The sequence below is a fragment of the Sus scrofa genome, chromosome 7 (assembly GCF_054392235.1).
Source record: "Sus scrofa isolate SSC_HxYL_T2T_F1_AM1 chromosome 7, Sscrofa_HxYL_maternal_Yorkshire_Landrace_v2.0, whole genome shotgun sequence".
In the NCBI taxonomy this organism is placed as follows: Eukaryota; Metazoa; Chordata; class Mammalia; order Artiodactyla; family Suidae; genus Sus; species Sus scrofa.
In genome coordinates, this window is record NC_139389.1 from 42,795,667 (window position 1) to 42,813,645 (window position 17,979).

The 17,979-nt window shown below is 38.9% G+C and overlaps 1 protein-coding gene and 1 pseudogene across 1 annotated transcript in view; both read left to right on the plus strand.

Annotated features, from left to right (window-relative positions):
* DNAH8 (dynein axonemal heavy chain 8) overlaps positions 1 to 17,979 on the plus strand; it is a 297,717-nt gene that overhangs the window by 31,351 nt on the left and 248,387 nt on the right. Inside the window, exons 9-12 of the mRNA XM_084967979.1 lie at positions 1,474 to 1,587; positions 5,319 to 5,426; positions 9,942 to 10,043; positions 15,596 to 15,742. Of these exons, the coding sequence (XP_084824105.1) occupies positions 1,474 to 1,587; positions 5,319 to 5,426; positions 9,942 to 10,043; positions 15,596 to 15,742 (471 nt within the window). The remainder of the gene's footprint in view (positions 1 to 1,473; positions 1,588 to 5,318; positions 5,427 to 9,941; positions 10,044 to 15,595; positions 15,743 to 17,979) is intronic.
* On the plus strand, positions 10,257 to 10,955 carry LOC146401536 (dnaJ homolog subfamily C member 2 pseudogene; annotated as a pseudogene).

Genomic DNA, 17,979 nt, shown 5'->3' on the forward strand with positions numbered 1-17,979 from the left:
ATTTCTCCCATTTAGGGATATAATTAACATAAAATTTAAGGATTAAACTTCAATGGTTTTTAGTATATTCCCAGAGTTGTGCACCCATCCACACAGCTACTTTTAGAGCAGTTTTATCACCTCAGAGAGGAACCCTGCACCCTTTAGCTGTCACCTCCCACCTCCACCTGTCTTCTTCCCCACACGCCAGCCCTAAGTAACCACCAATCTACTTTTTTAATATATGTATATATACATATTTTTTATTATTCAATGAATTTATCACATCTGTAGTTGTATAATGATCATCACAATCCAATTTCACAGGATTTCCTTTTTATCTCTATAGATTTGCCTGTTTTGGACATTTTGAATAGATGGAATCATATAATATGTAGTCTTTTGTTACAGGCTTCTTTCACTTGGTGTATTGTTTTCAAGGTTTATCCATGTTGTAGCATGTGTCAGTACTTATTCCTTTTCATAGCTGAATAATATTCTGCTGTGTAGATAATACCACATTTCGTTCATCAGTTTATGGGTATTTACATTGTCTGTACCTTTTGGCTGTTATGAATAATGCTACTGTGAATATTCTTGTATAATATTCTTGTTCTTGTGTGGACATATGTTGTCATTTTGTGGGGGTATATACCTAAGAGTGGTATTTCTGGGTTGTATAGTAACTCTGTTTAACTTCTTGAAGAAAATTGTTCCTTTTCTATGCATTCACAAACTTACTACAGTTAAAGCTTCTGTAGGCCTACGGGCAAGTATTTCCCTAGGGTGTGTACTCCCTTTATTAATACTTACTATTATCAGTTAAAATTTTTTTTGCCATTCTGACGTGTAGAAAATGGCTTGTATTTTGCCTTTTCTATATTATTAATAGTGAAGTTGTACATATTTTAAATTTATTGGTTATTTGCATTTATTCTCCTGTGAATTGTCTGTTTATATCTTTCCCCATTCAAAAAATTGCATACATTATTTTGTGCTGTTTCTAGCAGTTCCTTATTACTATGGCTATTAATCAATTGGTATAGATGTTGGATGAAGCAATCTACCATGGTTCCTGAGTGTGTCTGCATATTTTTGCTAGATATTAAAAGTTCACTTTCCTAATGGGAATATTTTCTTGAAATAATGTTCTGTTTTAGTAACTTGATCCATTCTGAAAGACTCAGAATAATGTCACAAATAACTAACCTAGAAAAGTCACTCCAAGTAGAAGCAGGTCTGGTTTAAGCCTACAGACAGATGTTAATTACAAACAGAATGAGTTTTCAGTTTTAGTAAGTCACTTAAGGTGTTTGCAGTCACCTTAGCCTTAAATAATATAAGAAAAAGATCTATCAATCACATCTAAGTATCTACTATTTTAGTATATGTATGATTAGGGAAGACAGCTTGAATTTCTTGATTAAACCTTAGCACACTGATCTGTTTGGATGTTTCATTCCTATACTTCATTCTTATACTTTCTTTTCTTAGAATTGGCGTGAGTTGGATGCAAGAATCACAGATACAGCAAATGAATCAAAAGATAATGTCAGATATTTGTACACTTTAGAAAAAGTATGTCAACCACTCTATAACTATGACCTCGTAAGTATGCTTTCTAAAGTGTAGTTTTAAAAATCAATGCATTTAGGAATTCCCACTGTGGTGCAGTGGGTTAATGATCTGGCTTGTCTCGGAGGAGGTGCCAGTTGGATCCCCAGCCCCATTTAGTGGGTTTAGGACCTGGCATTGCTGCAGCTGTAGCATAGGTCGCAGCTGTGGCTCGGATTCGATCTCTGGCCTGGGGACTTCCATATGCTGCTGGTATGGCTGAAAAAAGAAAAAAAAAAATACGCATATACATGAAACCCAGTCTAGAAGGACTACCAACAAGTAGGCTCGTAGATGTAAAAAAATAGATGAAGTGGATATAGGAAAATGTTAACATTTGTCAAACCTAGTGATGAATATGGGTAGTCATTATGATATCCTCTCAACTTTTTTATATATTTAAAGCTTCTCAGTACAAAAAGTAAACTTGGAAGAAAAAATGTACAGTGCTTTTTATTGTTAATTTTATGGTATACTAATTTCAACTTCTTGATTCAAAAGACTTTTTAAAATTCATATAATTTTCAGATCTTTTAGTTTTGGTCTTCTTTCCATCCCAGTAATTTAAAAAACTTTGTTCAATTGCTCTAGCCATGTATGTACCTTACTCTTAGTAGTAGTATCATTTTGTTGTTGAGCTTTTTACATTGTTTTATAAAGGAATATTTCAAAGATTATCTTCTGAAATTAGAGAAGTACTGATAGTATCGAGTCATGTAATGCTTCCCTCTCATAAACGCACTATTTCTGTAATTTCAAAAAATGCTTTTTCTCATTTTTTTAATTCTCATTAAAAGCCACCAACAGTTGCTGTTTAGTTTGTCATTTGAGCAGGAAAAGTGTAGAAGGCTCATGCTTCCATTTCTTATTGATAAAATCATATGAATTTTATGTTTCATGTTTCGTTTTATCATCCTGATATTGTGCTATAGGCATTTCTACTGTTAGATAGTTTATGTACAAGATGTCTGAACACTATGAATAGATGGTTGAGCACTGTGCACTCAAGGAGCTACATTTATAAATAATGATGTTTGAAATTCAGATGAAGGGCATTTTCCTGGTGTCCTCAATCTTTCTTCATTCTTTGTAGAGTTGCCTCATTGAAAGTGGAGGGGACTCTTTCTAGGCATATTTTTATTAGAACCTTTTTTTTTAATGTATTTTTTTCTTTTTACACTGTGGCATATGGAAGTTTCTGGGCCAGGGGTTGAATTGGAGCTGCAGCTGCCAGCCTATGCCACAGCCACAGCCACAGCAATGCCAGCTCTGAGCCGCATCTGCAACCTACACTGCAGCTTGGGGTAATGCCAGATCCTTATCCCATTGAATGAGGCCAGGGGTCAAACCCACACCCTTATGGACACTATGCGGGTTCTTGACCGGCTCAGCCACAATGGGAACTCTTTATTAGAACCTTTTAATTTACAGATATCACATATAATATCTGTATATTAAGTTAACTACAAAGCAATGATACTAATTTCCATAAACCACATACTGTTGATTTAATTATGTCATGATTACGCCTCATACAGAGGACACGCAGTACACTAATCAATAGTTGTTCTTCCTGGTTTTATGTATCCCACCACCACTAAAAAAACTTTATATATTTTATATTGCCCTAGCAATTAAAAGGCAAGCTTTTTTAGGGTGAAATGCCATTGCCCTCCCATTGTTCTTCCACTGTGACTTGAGTCCAGGTTAAAAGCAGGGTCTCAAACTCTCAGGCCCAGAGCTGTGGTTATGTTACAGCTGTGGGACCTTGGCTGTACAAGGTCCTCTCTATAGCTTTATTTTCTCATTTGCAAAATGGGAATTGTCATGAGACTTTATAGGTTCTAAGACTCATTTTTTTTTCTCTCACATTTTAACATCTCTGTACTCAGAGCACATCTTACAGTCAGTCACGTATGAATCATTGTGAATGTGACTTGCTACCATCTGAAATGATTAGTTCTTTGCTTGGGGGTAGTGTTTTGTTTTTGTTTTGTTTTCCCTGCCGTTGGTATGAATTCAGACTGCAGTGAGTGAGCACCAGCTTGTGGTACAAATTCTGAAAAAGGTTGATTTTCCCTCCTTTCCCAGGGAGCAGGATTGGGACATGTACGCTAAGTTCCTATCTTTTTTTCCATGGCTTGTTAATGTCATGCTTACCTTTTACAGAGGGGGTGTAGCCCATGGGTGGCTTAGTTGTATGTGGGACTTAGACTCCCCATATTGGGCATTTTTCCCCCTTTCTCAGTAGCACGTGCAGCAATGGTGCAGTCTTACAATCAGTGATGTTTTAGATCTGATGAGATCAAACCTACCTTAAATGGTCATTGTTAGCATAAATTAAGATAATGTGTGAAGCTCTTCGCCTAGTCCCTGGCACGTAGTAAGCCTTCAGTGCACGTTAGTGACTGTTTGATCTCTTGCTTGTACTTGCTCCACTTTGCTCTACGCTCACTGTTCTACTTGTTTCTCTTGTTTGTATGCATCCTTTCTGCTCTGCCTTGAACTCCTCTGGGATAGTTTCCTTATATCTGGATTTCTCCCAATATTCTCAGAACCTAGTGGCACTTAGTAGGTTTGCTGAATGCTGAATTGAGTTGAATAAGTGGAAATGAGCTCTAGACTGATCTCTGTTTCTAACTAGGTTTTGACCATACATTAGTCACTTTACCCCTTCAAGATATCAATGGTTCATCTGTAAAGAGAGCAACATGAACTCTTAATCCTTAAAATCACTTTCACCTCCCAATTTGTCTTTAAATAAACTTTTTTTTTTTTTTTTTTTTTTTGTCTTTTTGCCTTGGGCTGCTCCTGCGGCATATGGAGGTTCCCAGGCTAGGGGTCGAATCGGAGCTGTAGCCGCCGGCCTACACCAGAGCCACAGCAACGCGGAATCCGAGCTGCCTCTGTGACCCACAGTACAGCTCACGACAACACCGGATCCTTAACCCGCTGAGCAAGGCCAGGGATCGAACCCGCAACCTCATGGTTCCTAGTCGGATTCATTAACCACTACGCCATGATGGGAACTCCTAAATAAACTTTTAAGTTTACGTCGTACAGAGAAGTTGCAATGATAGTACAGAATTCTCTTCATCTAGTTTCTCTTGTTAACATCTTGCATTACCTTGTTACATTTGTCAAAATGATGTTCTCTGTTCCAAGATCCAGCGGAGGATACCACATTGCGTTTAGTAAAATTCGACTTTAAGATTAAAATGTTAGGCCAAAAAACAAATAAAGTAAAATAAAAAAGGAATTCTGTGGCAAAGTAGGTTAAGGATCTAGCACTGTCACTGCGGTGCCTGGGTTGCTGCTGAGGCGTGGGTTTGATCCTGGCCCAGGAACTTCCACATGCCAAGGGCATAGCCAAAAAAAAAAAAAAAAAAAAAAAAGATTAAAACGTTGTACTATTTTCTATATGTTTAGAGTTTTGTATATTATAGGATACTTTTGTCTTTTTAGGGCCACACCTGCGGCATATGGAGGTTCTCAAGCCTACACCACAGCCACAGCAACGTGGGATCTGCGCTGTGTCTGCAACCTACACCGCAGTTCATGACAACGCTGGGTCCTTAACCCACTGAGCGAGGCCAGGGATCCAACCCACATCCTCATGGATGCTAGTCGGGTTCGTTAACCACTGAGCCATAATGGGAACTCCGATACTAGTTATTAAAAATATAAACATAAGAGAGAATTCACTTTATCTATTTCAATTTTAGGTCTCCATGGCACATGGAATACAAAATTTGATAAATGCCATCAGAATGATTCACAGCGTGTCAAGGTATTATAATACTTCCGAGAGAATGACCTCATTGTTTATCAAGGTAAGTTTCCAAGGGAAGAAATCACACATGTGACCCTGTGAAAAAGTTAGCAGTGCTTTCCGTCCAAGCAAGGGAAAGGAAATGGGAAGTTTGGGTGCCTCTTAGCACTCTGGATTGTCATATATAATGGACAAGAAAAGAGTCAGTTGTACTTAATTGAAGGGTGACCTTTCTGCTTGTCAGAGGTAAGCCCCCAGGTTTTTTCTTTAAATATAGCTGGTGGTTTTCTAATTTATTCATTCCAAGTAGTTTTGGTTGAGAGCTAGGAACTGTGTCCACTGTGAATAATGCTTCTTTAGCTCCTTCCATCCGTGCTGTAGATTTATGTAAATTTTTATGTAAAAATTTCTGTAAAGGTTTAGGTAAAATCTTCCTGTGTAGCGCCACATGATTATTTTAAATAATTGGAAAAATCATCCAAGAAACACTATTGAATAGAAAATTTGTAAATGATTGAAGCAAAACATAGCAGTCATATTCCAATTTTTTTTTCTCTTTTTATGGCCACACCTGCAGCACATGGAAGTTCCCCAGCTAGGGGCTGAATCAGGGCTGGAGCTGCCTACACCACAGCCACAGCAACTTGGGATCTGAGCCGCATTTGCAGCCTACACCACAGCTCAGGGCAACGCTGGGTCCTTAACCCACTGGGCGAGGCCGGGGATCAAACTCATACCCTCATGGATACTATGTCCCATTCTTAACCCACTGACTCACAACAGGAATGCCCCAACTCATCTTTTTAATCAAAGGATAGATTTAATCATATCTATGTCCTGCACAAGGCAAGAACCTCAGGATTCTTCCCTGTCACTTGTCTCCCTCCTTGCTGCATGTCCCATGTTGAGATTTCTAGTTCCGTATTCTTGTTACTATTTTTTCAACATTACAAATCAATGAGTGTTCATATACACATGACTGTATAAAAGAGATAATTAGTAAGAACCTACTGTATAGCACTGAAAAACCTCAATAGCTTGTAATAACCTATATGGGAAAAAAGAATGGAGATATATGTATATATAACTGATTCACTTTACTGTACACCAGAAACTAACACAACATTGTAAGTCAACTATACTCCAATAAAACTAAAAAAACCCACGCAAGTGTTCAGACTAATATCAAAATATTACTAGTTTCTTTGATCACCTCTGTTCTGTGACTTCCACATCTTCCTCTGTCTTGGACTTACTATTTCTTTTGCTGAATAAAATTCTCAAGCACTTTTTTCAGAGCAGGTCTCTGTGGTAACCCCTCTGAATTCCTACATGTCTGAAAATCACCTCACTTTGTCCTATCTCTCAAATATCAGTTGATTTTAAAAAAATTTTTTTTAGGGCCACAGCTGTGGCACATGGAAGTTCCCAGGCTAGGGGTCGAATCGGAGCTGTAATGCTAGCCTATACCACAACCACAGCAATGCCAGACTCCTGAGCTGTGTCTGCAACCTACACCATAGCTCACAGCAACACTGGATCCTTAACCCAGTGAGTGGGGCCAGGGATGGATACCAGTTGAATTTGTAACCACCAAGCCACAACGGGACCTTCCAAATATTAAATTTAAAATTTTATTTTATTTTTTAATTTTTTTGGCTTTGGAGGCATATGGAGGTTCCCAGGCTAGGGGTCGAATTGGAGCTATAGCCGCTGGCCTACACCACAGCCACAGCAATATGGCATCCGAGCCATGTCTGCGACTTACACCACAGCTCACGGCAATGGTGGATCTCCAACCCACTGAGTGAGGCCAGGGATCGAACCTGTGTCCTCATGGATACTAGTCAGATTTGTTTCTGCTGAGCCACGATGGGAGCTCCTTAAATTTTATTTATTTATTAATTTTTGATTTTTTAAAAGTAAAGTATAGTTGATTTACAGTGTTGTGCCAATTTCTGCTGTACAGCAAAGTGACTTAGTCATACATATATATATACATTTTTTTATATTATCTTCCATCATGATCTATCCCAGGAGATTGGATATAGTTCCCTGTGCTATACAGCAGGACCTCATCACTCATCCATTCTAAATATAATAGTTCGCACCTACCAACTCCAAACCCCCAGTCCATCCCACACCCTCCCCCTACCCCCTTGGCAACCATGAGTGTTTTCTCTACGTCTGTGAATCTGTTTGTTTTGTAGTTAGATTCATTTGCGCCTTTTTTTTTTTTTTTTTTTTTTTTTCTTTTTTGGCCGCCCCGTGGCATATGGAATTCCTGGGCCAGGCATCAGATCTGAGCTGCAGATGTGACTCTTGTCACAGCTGTGACAACACCAGATCCTTTAACTCACTGTGCCAGGCTGGGGATTGAATCTGCGTCCTGGAGCCATGGAGATGCCACTGATGCTGTTGTGCCACAGCAGGAACTCCTGGGATTTTTTTTTTTTAAGAGTTGGTTTTATTTATATCTTTGGCTTCACCTACAGGATTCAGGAGTTCCCGGGTCAGGGATTGAACCCATGATCTGAGCTACAGCAGTGACAATGCCACCTCCTTAACCTGCTGAGCCACTAGGGAACTCCCTGGGATTGTTAAATTCAATGTAATTTTTTTCCTGAAACTCTGAAAATACTGTTGTCTGTTGTCCACAATTGTTGATAAGAAATATGATGCTAATCTGATTGTTTTTCCTTTGTAGGAAACCTATTTTATTCTCCCAGGAAGCTTTTAGGATTTTTTTCTTTATTCTTGAATTTCTAAAATTTCAAAGTGATGTTTTTGTTTTGTGTTTTTTGTTGCTGTTGTTGTTGTTGTTTACATTTGTCTTGTTCTATACTTGCTCCATTGTTTCATTCCAGCCTTCCTTTCTCTTCATTCCTGGGAAAATTTCCTCTTTACCTCTGCCATTATATGTTATCCATCTATTCAATTTATTCTCTCTCTTTAAATCTAACTTCCATGTTCCTTAACTATTGTTTTTTTTTGGTTCATCATTGTCCTTTGACCTTTCAGCTCACTCATTCTTTTTTCATTTATGTCCCACTTGCTGGTCGGTTCATCAATAAAAATTTCAATTTTCAATTCTTTAGCTGATTTCTTTCTATGATGTGAAAATCCTCTAATGTCTTTCTCCTAAACTAGTTTAGTCAATACAAGATGTTTTAAAAGAATTTTAAGGCGTTCTCATTGTGGTCCAGTGGGTTATGAACCCAGTTAGTATCCATGAGGATACAGGTTCGATCCCTGACCTCGCTCAGTGAGTTAAGGATCCAGCGTTGCTGTGGCTGTGGTGTAGGCTGGCAGCTGCAGCTCCAATTTGACCCCTAGGCTGGGAACTTCCATATGCCACAGATGCAGCCCTAAAAAAAAAAAAAGAAAAAAAAAAAAACCCAGAAAATTTAGGTATACCTTTTCTGTATTTTTCTCTTGTTGGATTTAATGCCTGACACCATGTTTGTTTTCTTCAGTTGCTTAGTGATTCTTTATTGCCCCTTTTTGTATCTGAGACTGATTTGCCTCCCTGTTCTGTTTACTGTAGTCTGTCTCTTGTGAGTAAGGGGCATGATGTACGGTTGAGAGGGGTATGTCTGATATGTCCTCCTGGGGGGGCAGTAGCTACCTGGGCTACACCTCTCCAAGACTGTGGTCTGCCTCATAGCTTTGTCCTTTCAGCATACGTCACTGCTGCCTGCTGTACAGGTTGCTCCAAATTCAGGATCCTGGGTTACAACTGAGTGGCACCTCACATTGTCTCTGTCTTGAAAAATTTCCATAGCAGTTCCACCTTCAAGTAACTGTCTCCAGAACTGGGTTCTGGCTTTTCTCTAGTCCTTCCCTGTACCACTCCCACCCCTGTTTGCTTCCCCAATTTTAAGAGTTCTCCAATTTTTTTTGGTCTTTTTAGGGCTGCACCTGCAGCATATGGAAGTTCCCAAGCTAGGGGTCGAATTGGAGCTATAGCTGCTGGCCTACACCACAGCCACAGCAATGCAAGATCAGAGCTGCATATGCGAATTGCACCACAGCTCACAGCAATGCTGGATACCCCACCTACTGGGCAAGGCCAGGGATTGAACCTTCATCATTATGGATACTAGTCAAATTTGTTTCCTCTGAGCCAAGATGGGAACTCCCAAGCTCTCCAAAATTTCTTTGTGTCAGCCTGCCACCTTAATGTAACCTCCTGACTACTTAAATGGCTAGCCTGCTTTTTTTTTTTTTTTTTTCTATTTTGGGGGATCTGAGAGATGGTTAACCTATTTAGTTTGCCTGTTGAAGGATGGTGAAGGATCACTCTTGGACTGGGTCAAGACCTAATAGAGGAAAAATAGACAAGGGGAAAATATAGTTGACTTTGAAATTTTTGGCCCCGTTGCTATTGACTTACGTAAATGTGACTTGGATTTTCTTGTCTTGACAGGAATGTATATTTCTTTGTTTTTCTATATTCTGTAGTTATTCTTTTCATAAATTTGCTATTTATCATATTTTTATGCTTGTGGTTGAAAAACTTAAATTTCATTTTCTTTCTTTGTCTATAGTTATTTTGGACTTGTGTTTATTTTAGGTAACAAATCAAATGGTCACAGCATGTAAAGCATATATTACTGATGGAGGAACTAACCATGTCTGGGATCAGGAAACACCAATTGTACTAACGAAAATTCAGGTTTGTATAAGTATTTTTATCTTCATAAAGCTTTTACCATCAGGCCCAATTTTTTTTTTTTTTTTTTTTACTTTTTTCATTCCTGCATTGCTGTGACTGTGGCATAGGTCAGCAGCTGTAGCTCCAATTCAGCCCCTAGCCTGGGAACCTCCATATGCTGTGGGTATAGCCCTAAAAAGACAAAACATAAAATAAAATAAAATAAAATAAAATAAAAGTTAAGCAAAGGACAGTTTCTTCTAAGTATTTTCCCAAGTGTTTAAAGTGCATTCCAGGTGGTAAAAAAGAAAAAGTTCCTAAACTTGGTGATACAAATTCATCATTTGACTATGTAGAGGCATTTCATTTCTGCTGGCATACTTTTTTATTCTTGGAGTGAATTTTCTTATTTAAACAAGAAAAAAAGCAAAATGGCATAATGAGAGAAGATAGACTGAAAAGAAGAATAGAGCAACAAGGACACAAAAGGAAAAAAAAGAAATGATAGTTGATAATGAATATAACTGGTATTAAGAATTTTTAAAAAATTTAAAGAAAAAGAGCCAAGAAAGAAGCAGAGAAAAAAGCAAAGTGGAAGGAAAGTTGAAGAAGCTAAAGAAAAACAGAGATGAGATGAATTAAGAGTTACTTGTATAACTAAAGAGAAAGAAGAAGTTAGACAAAACGCATTTATGTCAAAGAAGAAAAAAGTTATGCAGGGGAAAAAAAAGCTATTAAGAGGGAAAAGCAATATCAAATCATTATCTTATATACCTGAAACTAATACAATGTTATATGTCAGTTATATCTCCACAAGAAAAGGGAAAGTCAGCAAAAAGTTTAAAATCCATGGAAGACTGGGAATCACTTTTCTGTGATATGGAGCTGATTAAAATGATGGATGACATGGAAAAACTTTGTCATAGTCTCTAACTTGCAAGCTTACTCTACTTAAAGGAAACACATCACCTGCAAAAGAAATAGTAATGGCTGTTCTGGCAAAACAGTAGGAGAGATTAATCAAATCAGGAAAGAGAACGAGGAAGTTGAGGTTTGTATGTGCCAAGTAGCCAAGTATCTAAGAATGCAGAGACATCACCTGTTGAAGGTGGAAATGGCAGAATTGATATGCCATTACTGACTAAAGCTATGAGTATCCTCCTTGCTGGAACAAATTCAAGATGGGAAGTTATTGCCAATTAACACGAACACACATTCTTCTTCGGACATCAGGAGAATTGCCAAAGAATTCAGTGGCAGAAAAGAGTCTCCAAAAACTTGACTCTCACAAAAAGATGGTATACTGTGTAGAGTAGAGCCTCAAACTGACAGTAAAACACCTTTGGAACAATTTGAAAGTCCATACGCAGATTTCACTTCTTGGACAACAAAACAACAGAAGCTTTTGGAACAGACTTTGACAATGTAAATACAATCCAGTAAATACACCTGAAAGATGGGGGGAAAATAGCAGAAGCTGTATGTAGGAGGACAAAAAAAGACCACCTGAAATGACATACAGAACTTGTTGAGATGGTAAAAGCAAAAAAAGATGCTCAAGAAAATGCAAGTAGAGTCACAAAATGACATAAGGATAATCTGTTGTGTGTGTTAAAGAAAATAAGACTGACAGTACCATACCCAAAAAAGTCTGATAGAACTCATCTAAGTCACTTGAGCTTGACAGTTTTTTGTAGGAAGATTTTAAAATTATTGTTTCCTTTTCTTATAATTACATTTTTTAATTGTGGTAAAATATTCGTAGCATAAAATTTATCATTTTAACCATTTTGAAATGTACAGTTCAGTGGTATTAACTACAATCACAATATTGTGCAACAATCACCACTATCCATTTCTAGAATGTTTTTATCTTCCCATACTGAAACTCTGTACCCATTAAACAATAAGTCCTCATTACCCCCTCCCCAGCCCCTGATAATCTCTGTTCTGCTTTCTGTCTCCGTGGATTTGTCTTTTCTAAGTACTTCATGGTTCCTAGTCGGATTCGTTTCCCATGCACCACGACGGGAACTCCCTAGGTGCTTCATATAAGTGGAATCATACAGTATTTGTCTTTTGTATTGGGCTGATTTCTTAGCATAAGGTTTTCAAGGTCAATCCATACTGTAGCATGTATCAGAATTTCATTCCTTTCAATAGCTGAGTAATATTCCATTGCAGAAATATATCACATTTTGTTTATCCACTCATCTTTTGATAGGTATTTAGATTGTTACCATCTTCTGACTACTGTGAATAATGCTGCTGTGAACCTTGCTGTGTAATGATCTCTTTGAGTTCCTACTTTCAATTATTTTGGTCATATACTTAGAATATATACATGGAATTGCTGGCTCATATGCTAATTCTATGTTTAACTTTTTGCAGAACTACCAAGCTTTTCCATGGGGCTGTTCCATTCCACATTCTCACCAGCAATGCACGAGAGTTTCAACTTCTCCACATCTGTGCCAATACTTGCTCTTTTCTCTCTCTCTCTCTTTGTGTGTGTGTGTGTGATAATAACCATCATGATGCATGCGAAGTGGTATCTCATAGTGGCTTATTTATCGGTTTATTTTTATTAGGGTATAGTTGATTCATAGTGTTGTGTCAATTTCTGCTGTATAGCATAATGACCCAGGCGTACATAAATACACATTCTTTTTGATTTGCATTTCCCTAATGGCTAGTGATGATTTAGCAACTTCTCTCTCTCTCTCTTTTTTTTTTTTTAGGGCTGCACCTGCAGCATATGGAAGTTCCCAGGGCAGGGGTCGAATTGGAGCTGCAGCTGCTGGCCTACACCACAGCCATAGCAACACTAGATCCAAGCTGCATCTGCAACTTACACTACAGCTCACGTCAACTCCGGATCCTTAACCCACTGAGCGAGCCCAAGGATTGAACCCCTGTCCTCATAGAGCTAGTCGGGTTCCTTACCACTGAGCCACAGTGAAATCTCTGCATTGAGCATCTTTTCATATGCTTATTGGCCATTTGCATAGCTTCTTTGGAGAAAAGTCTATTCAAATCCTGGGTTGTTCTGTTTTTGTTGAGTTGTAGGAGTTCTTTATATAATCTAGATATTAATCTCATATATATTTTACAAATACAAATTGCTTCATTAAAAAACTTAGTTATTTGACTATTATTTCTATTCTTGAGTCAGTTTTGTAAGTGTATATTTTTGAGGAATTTCTTCAATTTGTCTAAAGTTGGTATTTGTTGACATAGTGTTAATAACATTCTCCTACTAATATCTGTCTTATTATGTAATATGTCTACTTATTCATTAACAAATTACTGTCTCTATCTTTGATTTTTTAAATTATTCTTGCTCACTCTATCCTCAGATTCAAAACAACCCATCCTCCCAGGAGTTTATCACTTCTGTGGTTGTTGTTGTTGTTATTATTATTATTATTTTATGGGATTCCATGTTTCCTTCTATAGTTTCTCCAGGGTTAATTTTGAAGATGGGAGTCAGAAATCATTCCTCCCTGAATTGACCAATTGGCAGGAACCAGAACTCTTGACATAGAACTTAGCAATTTATTCTCATGAGTCTTTTAACATCCTTCAAGTCACTAGCTATTTACTTACTGAATTAGAATGAAAGTTTGTTTTTCCGAATTCTAGTTTTACCCAATTTCTTTTACATCTCAAAGTTTTTCAGGAAACTTTTATTGTAAAATTTGGGAGAATAATTTTCAGATGAATTGGAGGAAGCAGTGAGAAGGACTGTCATTCAGAACTATATCTGTTCAGCATGAAGGAATTGGTTGGTGAAGAAGAAGTAATATAAAGTAATTCCTGTTAGGAGTTCCCTTGTGGCACAGTCAGTTAAGGATCCAGCATTGTCACTGCAGCAGCCTGAGTTACTTCTGTGCGTGGGTTCGATCCCTGACCTGGGAACTTCCACATGACGTGGGTGCAGCCAAAAAAAAAATTAATTTCTGTTAGATGTCATATTCCAGGAGGGTAGGGATCTTAGCTGTATTCCGAGCATCTCAGGAGTTCCTTATATATGATAAGCACTGATAAACTTTCATTAAAGAAGTGAAAAATAATCAGTGACCTCGAAGAGAGTAATGATTTTGTTTTTGAGATTGAGATGGGTTGCGGGGGAGGGAAAGATGTATCATAGATAGAAGTGAGTCTGAGACTAGCCATATAAACCTGAATTTTTTCCCCTTTTTTTAGGGCCACACCTGTGGCATGTGCAAGTTCCTGGGCTAGGGTCAGATCAAAGCTGGAGCTGCTGGCCTATGCCACAGCCACAGGAATGCCAGATCCAAGCCTCATCAAACCCTTAACCCACTGAGTGAGGCCAGAGATCAAACCAGCATCCTTATGGATGCTAGTTGGGTTCTTAACCTGCTGAGCCACAATAGGAACTCCCTAACATTATTGTTATCATTATAAATTATTTGTCTTTTTAGGGTCACACCTGCGGCATGTGGAGGTTCCCAGGCTGGGGTAAAATCGGAGCTGTAGCCGCTGGCCTATGCCACAGCAAGACAGGGTCTGAGCTGCATCTGTGACCTACAGTAGAGCTCATGGCAACACCGAATCCTTGATCCACTGAGTAAGGCTAGGGGTTGAACCTGTGTCCTCGTGGATGCTAGTCAGATTCATTTCTGCTGAGCCACGACAGGAACTCCCTATTTTTTAAAGATGATTTGGTTTGCTTGACCTGGCAGTGAATTCCTACTGGGGCCTAATGACAATGTCCTCTTTTTTTTTAGCTTGGTTGAGCTGACCAGTGGTATAGCTTTGTCAAATATTAGGATCTCAGCAATGCACCCATCAAATATTTTATTTTTAAAAATTTTTAATTTTTTTGGTCTTTTGCCCTTTTAGGGCTGCACCCGCAGCATATAGAAATTCCCAGGTTAGGGGGTCTAATTGGAGTTGTAGCCGCTGGCCTGCACCAGAGCCACAGCAATGCCAGATCTGAGCTGCATCTGCAACCTACACCACAGCTCAAGGCAACGCCAGATCCTTAACCTAACGCTGAGTGAGGCCAGGGCTCAAACCTTCAACCTCCAACCTAGTTGGATTCGTTTCCGCCGCGCCACAACGGGAACTCCCCCATCAAATATTTTATGATCCCTACATGGAGAAATGATGGCTGGATGATAAATCAGTATTGCACAGTCTTAATGTTTTTATACCTGTATGTAAATAATAATGCTGATTAAAAGATGCCAATTCAGTAGATTGATAATAGAATTGGTACATAATTTTTGGCCTCCTGGGAGTTCTAATTAGCCATAAAAATGCGACAGCAAATAAATGTGTGTATTATTCTTTGATAAGGAAAAAAGTTGAGGGGACATAATGAGAATAAAGAAGGTGAAAATAGGTTGTAAAATAGAAAAATCTATATTGATTTTTCACAGGCTTTTTAATATGTAGGCGGAGAACTTGAATTTTTAATGTTAACAGGAGCAACCCCTTTTGAGGGTCTGATGTGATCAGTGTTGTGTGAGGATAAAATTTTTGAATTTTCACTCATGAACAGATGTCTCATTACATACAACCCCCCTTTACTTCTCTCATAGGACTGCATATTTCTATTCAAGGAATATCAGGCGTCTTTTCACAAAACAAGGAAACAGATTTTAGAATCCTCAGGGGAAAAATCTTTTGAGGTTTCAGAAATGTATATATTTGGAAAATTTGAAGCTTTCTGCAAAAGGCTGGAGAAGGTAAGCATGTGCAGCTGCAGTTCCCACCACAAACCAAACCTCTCCAGTTATCTTATACTTTATGTAGGCTCGTTGAGATTTATTGTTCCAGATCTCTTGCTTCCCTGTTGATCTGTTTCATTCACTATTACTCACAGATTACTGCATTTTATTACAACGTGCTTTGCATTCCTACTTACTGCCTCCTGGCAGTCACACAAAAGCTATTGCCAACCTTCTTTCCTCTTGAGACCTCAATTCTCAAGAGCACCTAAGGAGCCCGAGTTAAAGTCTCTGTTCTTAACCATTGTGTCAGGCTGAGAAAAGATGAGTGATGACATATCTGCAGTGCCCACCGGAGCCCAATTGTTGTGTCCTATCTGGGCACCTTCTCTCTCTAGGCCAGCATATGTGGTCTAAACATAGATGTGTGGGCAGTGTCTTTGCTGGCTGGACATGGGTTCAAAACTTCTGCACCTCTGATTCAGTTATTGATTAGGACTGGCTTGAGAGGAGTGATGTTTTTCAGGGGAGGGCAGCCGTACCTGAGGCCTCTTGGAGTCAGCCTTTGGAAAGTCTACAAAACTATCACCTGGTACCACCCTCTCTGATGCCCCATCTTTCTGCCTGCGGCTTAGGTCCTGGGAATAGTCAGGGACCTTTCATCACTCGTTGGAAATTGGTGGGGGTATTACAGAAGTTGAGGGGCATTTCCTAGACATGCCAGGATAGTAAAGTATGGGTAATAAACAGACCTAAGTTACTGAGATGGGTCCTTCTATGGGGCTATTTTCTGTATGTTTCTTTATTCATGTACTGTATAATTTAGTCATTTAAAGGGTGCAAGTTAATATTTTCTAATATACTCACAGGATTATGCAACCATTACCACTGTCTAATTTTAGAACATTTTCATTCTGACTAAAAGAAACCCTGTGGCCATTAGCAATGATACCCCATTCTCCCCTCTACCCAGCCCTAAGCAACTGCCAATCTAATTTCTGTTTCTATAGAGTTGCCTATTCTGGACATTTTGTGTAAATGGAATCATATGGTCTTTTGTGACTGGCTTCTTTCACTTAGCATAATATTTTCAAGGTTCCTCTGTGTTGTAGCATTCCTTTCCATTACTGAATAATATTCCATCATATGGATATGCCATATTTGATTTATTGATGGACATTTGAGTTTTTCTGCTTTTGGGTGTTATGAATAATGCTGCTTTGAACATTTGTGCATGTGTTTTTGTGTGTACATATGTTGTCATTTCTCTTGAGTATATGCATAGGAATTGCTGGGCCATATAGTAACTCCCTGTGTACCTTTTTTTTTTTTTTTTTTTTTTTTTTTGTCTTTTTGTCTTTTGTCTTTTTTTGTTGTTGTTGTTGCTGCTATTTCTTGGGCCGCTCCCGCGGCATATGGAAGTTCCCAGGCTAGGGGTCTAATCGGAGCTGTAGCCACCGGCCTACGCCAGAGCCACAGCAACGCGGGATCCGAGCCGCGTCTGCAACCTACACCACAGCTCACGGCAACGCCGGATCATTAACCCACTGAGCAAGGGCAGGGACCGAACCGGCAACCTCATGGTTCCTAGTCGGATTCGTTAACCACTGCGCCACGACGGGAACTCCCCTGTGTACCTTTTTTGAGGAAATGCCAAAGTGTTTTTCAAAGTAGTTGCATCATTTTATATTCTCCTAAGCAGTGTATGAGGGTTCCAATTTCTCTACATCCCCATAATATTTATTATCTGTCTCTTGGGATTTAGCTATCCAAGTGGATATGAAGTAGTATCTCACTGAGGTTTTAATTTGCATTTCCCTGATGACAGATGGTGTTGAGCATCTTTTCAAGTGCTTATTGTCCATTTATATTTTTTCTTTGGAGAAATTTCTTTCTTTTTTTTTTTTTTGTCTTTTTGCCTTTTCTAGGGCCGCTCCCGCGGCATATGGAGGTTCCCAGGCTAGGAGTCCAATTGGAGCTGTGGCCACCGGCCTATGCCAGAGTCACAGCAACGAGGGATCCGAGCCGCATCTGCAACCTACACCACAGCTCACAGCAATGCCGGATCCTTAACCCACTGAGCAAGGCCAGGGATCGAACCAGAAACCTCATGGTTCCTAGTCGGATTCGTTTCCACTGCACCACGATAGGAACTCCCTGGAGAAATTTCTATTCAAATTCTTCACACATTTTACATTTAGTTATTTGTGGGAGTTCCTGCTGAGGCTCACTAGGTTAAAAACTTGACCACAGTG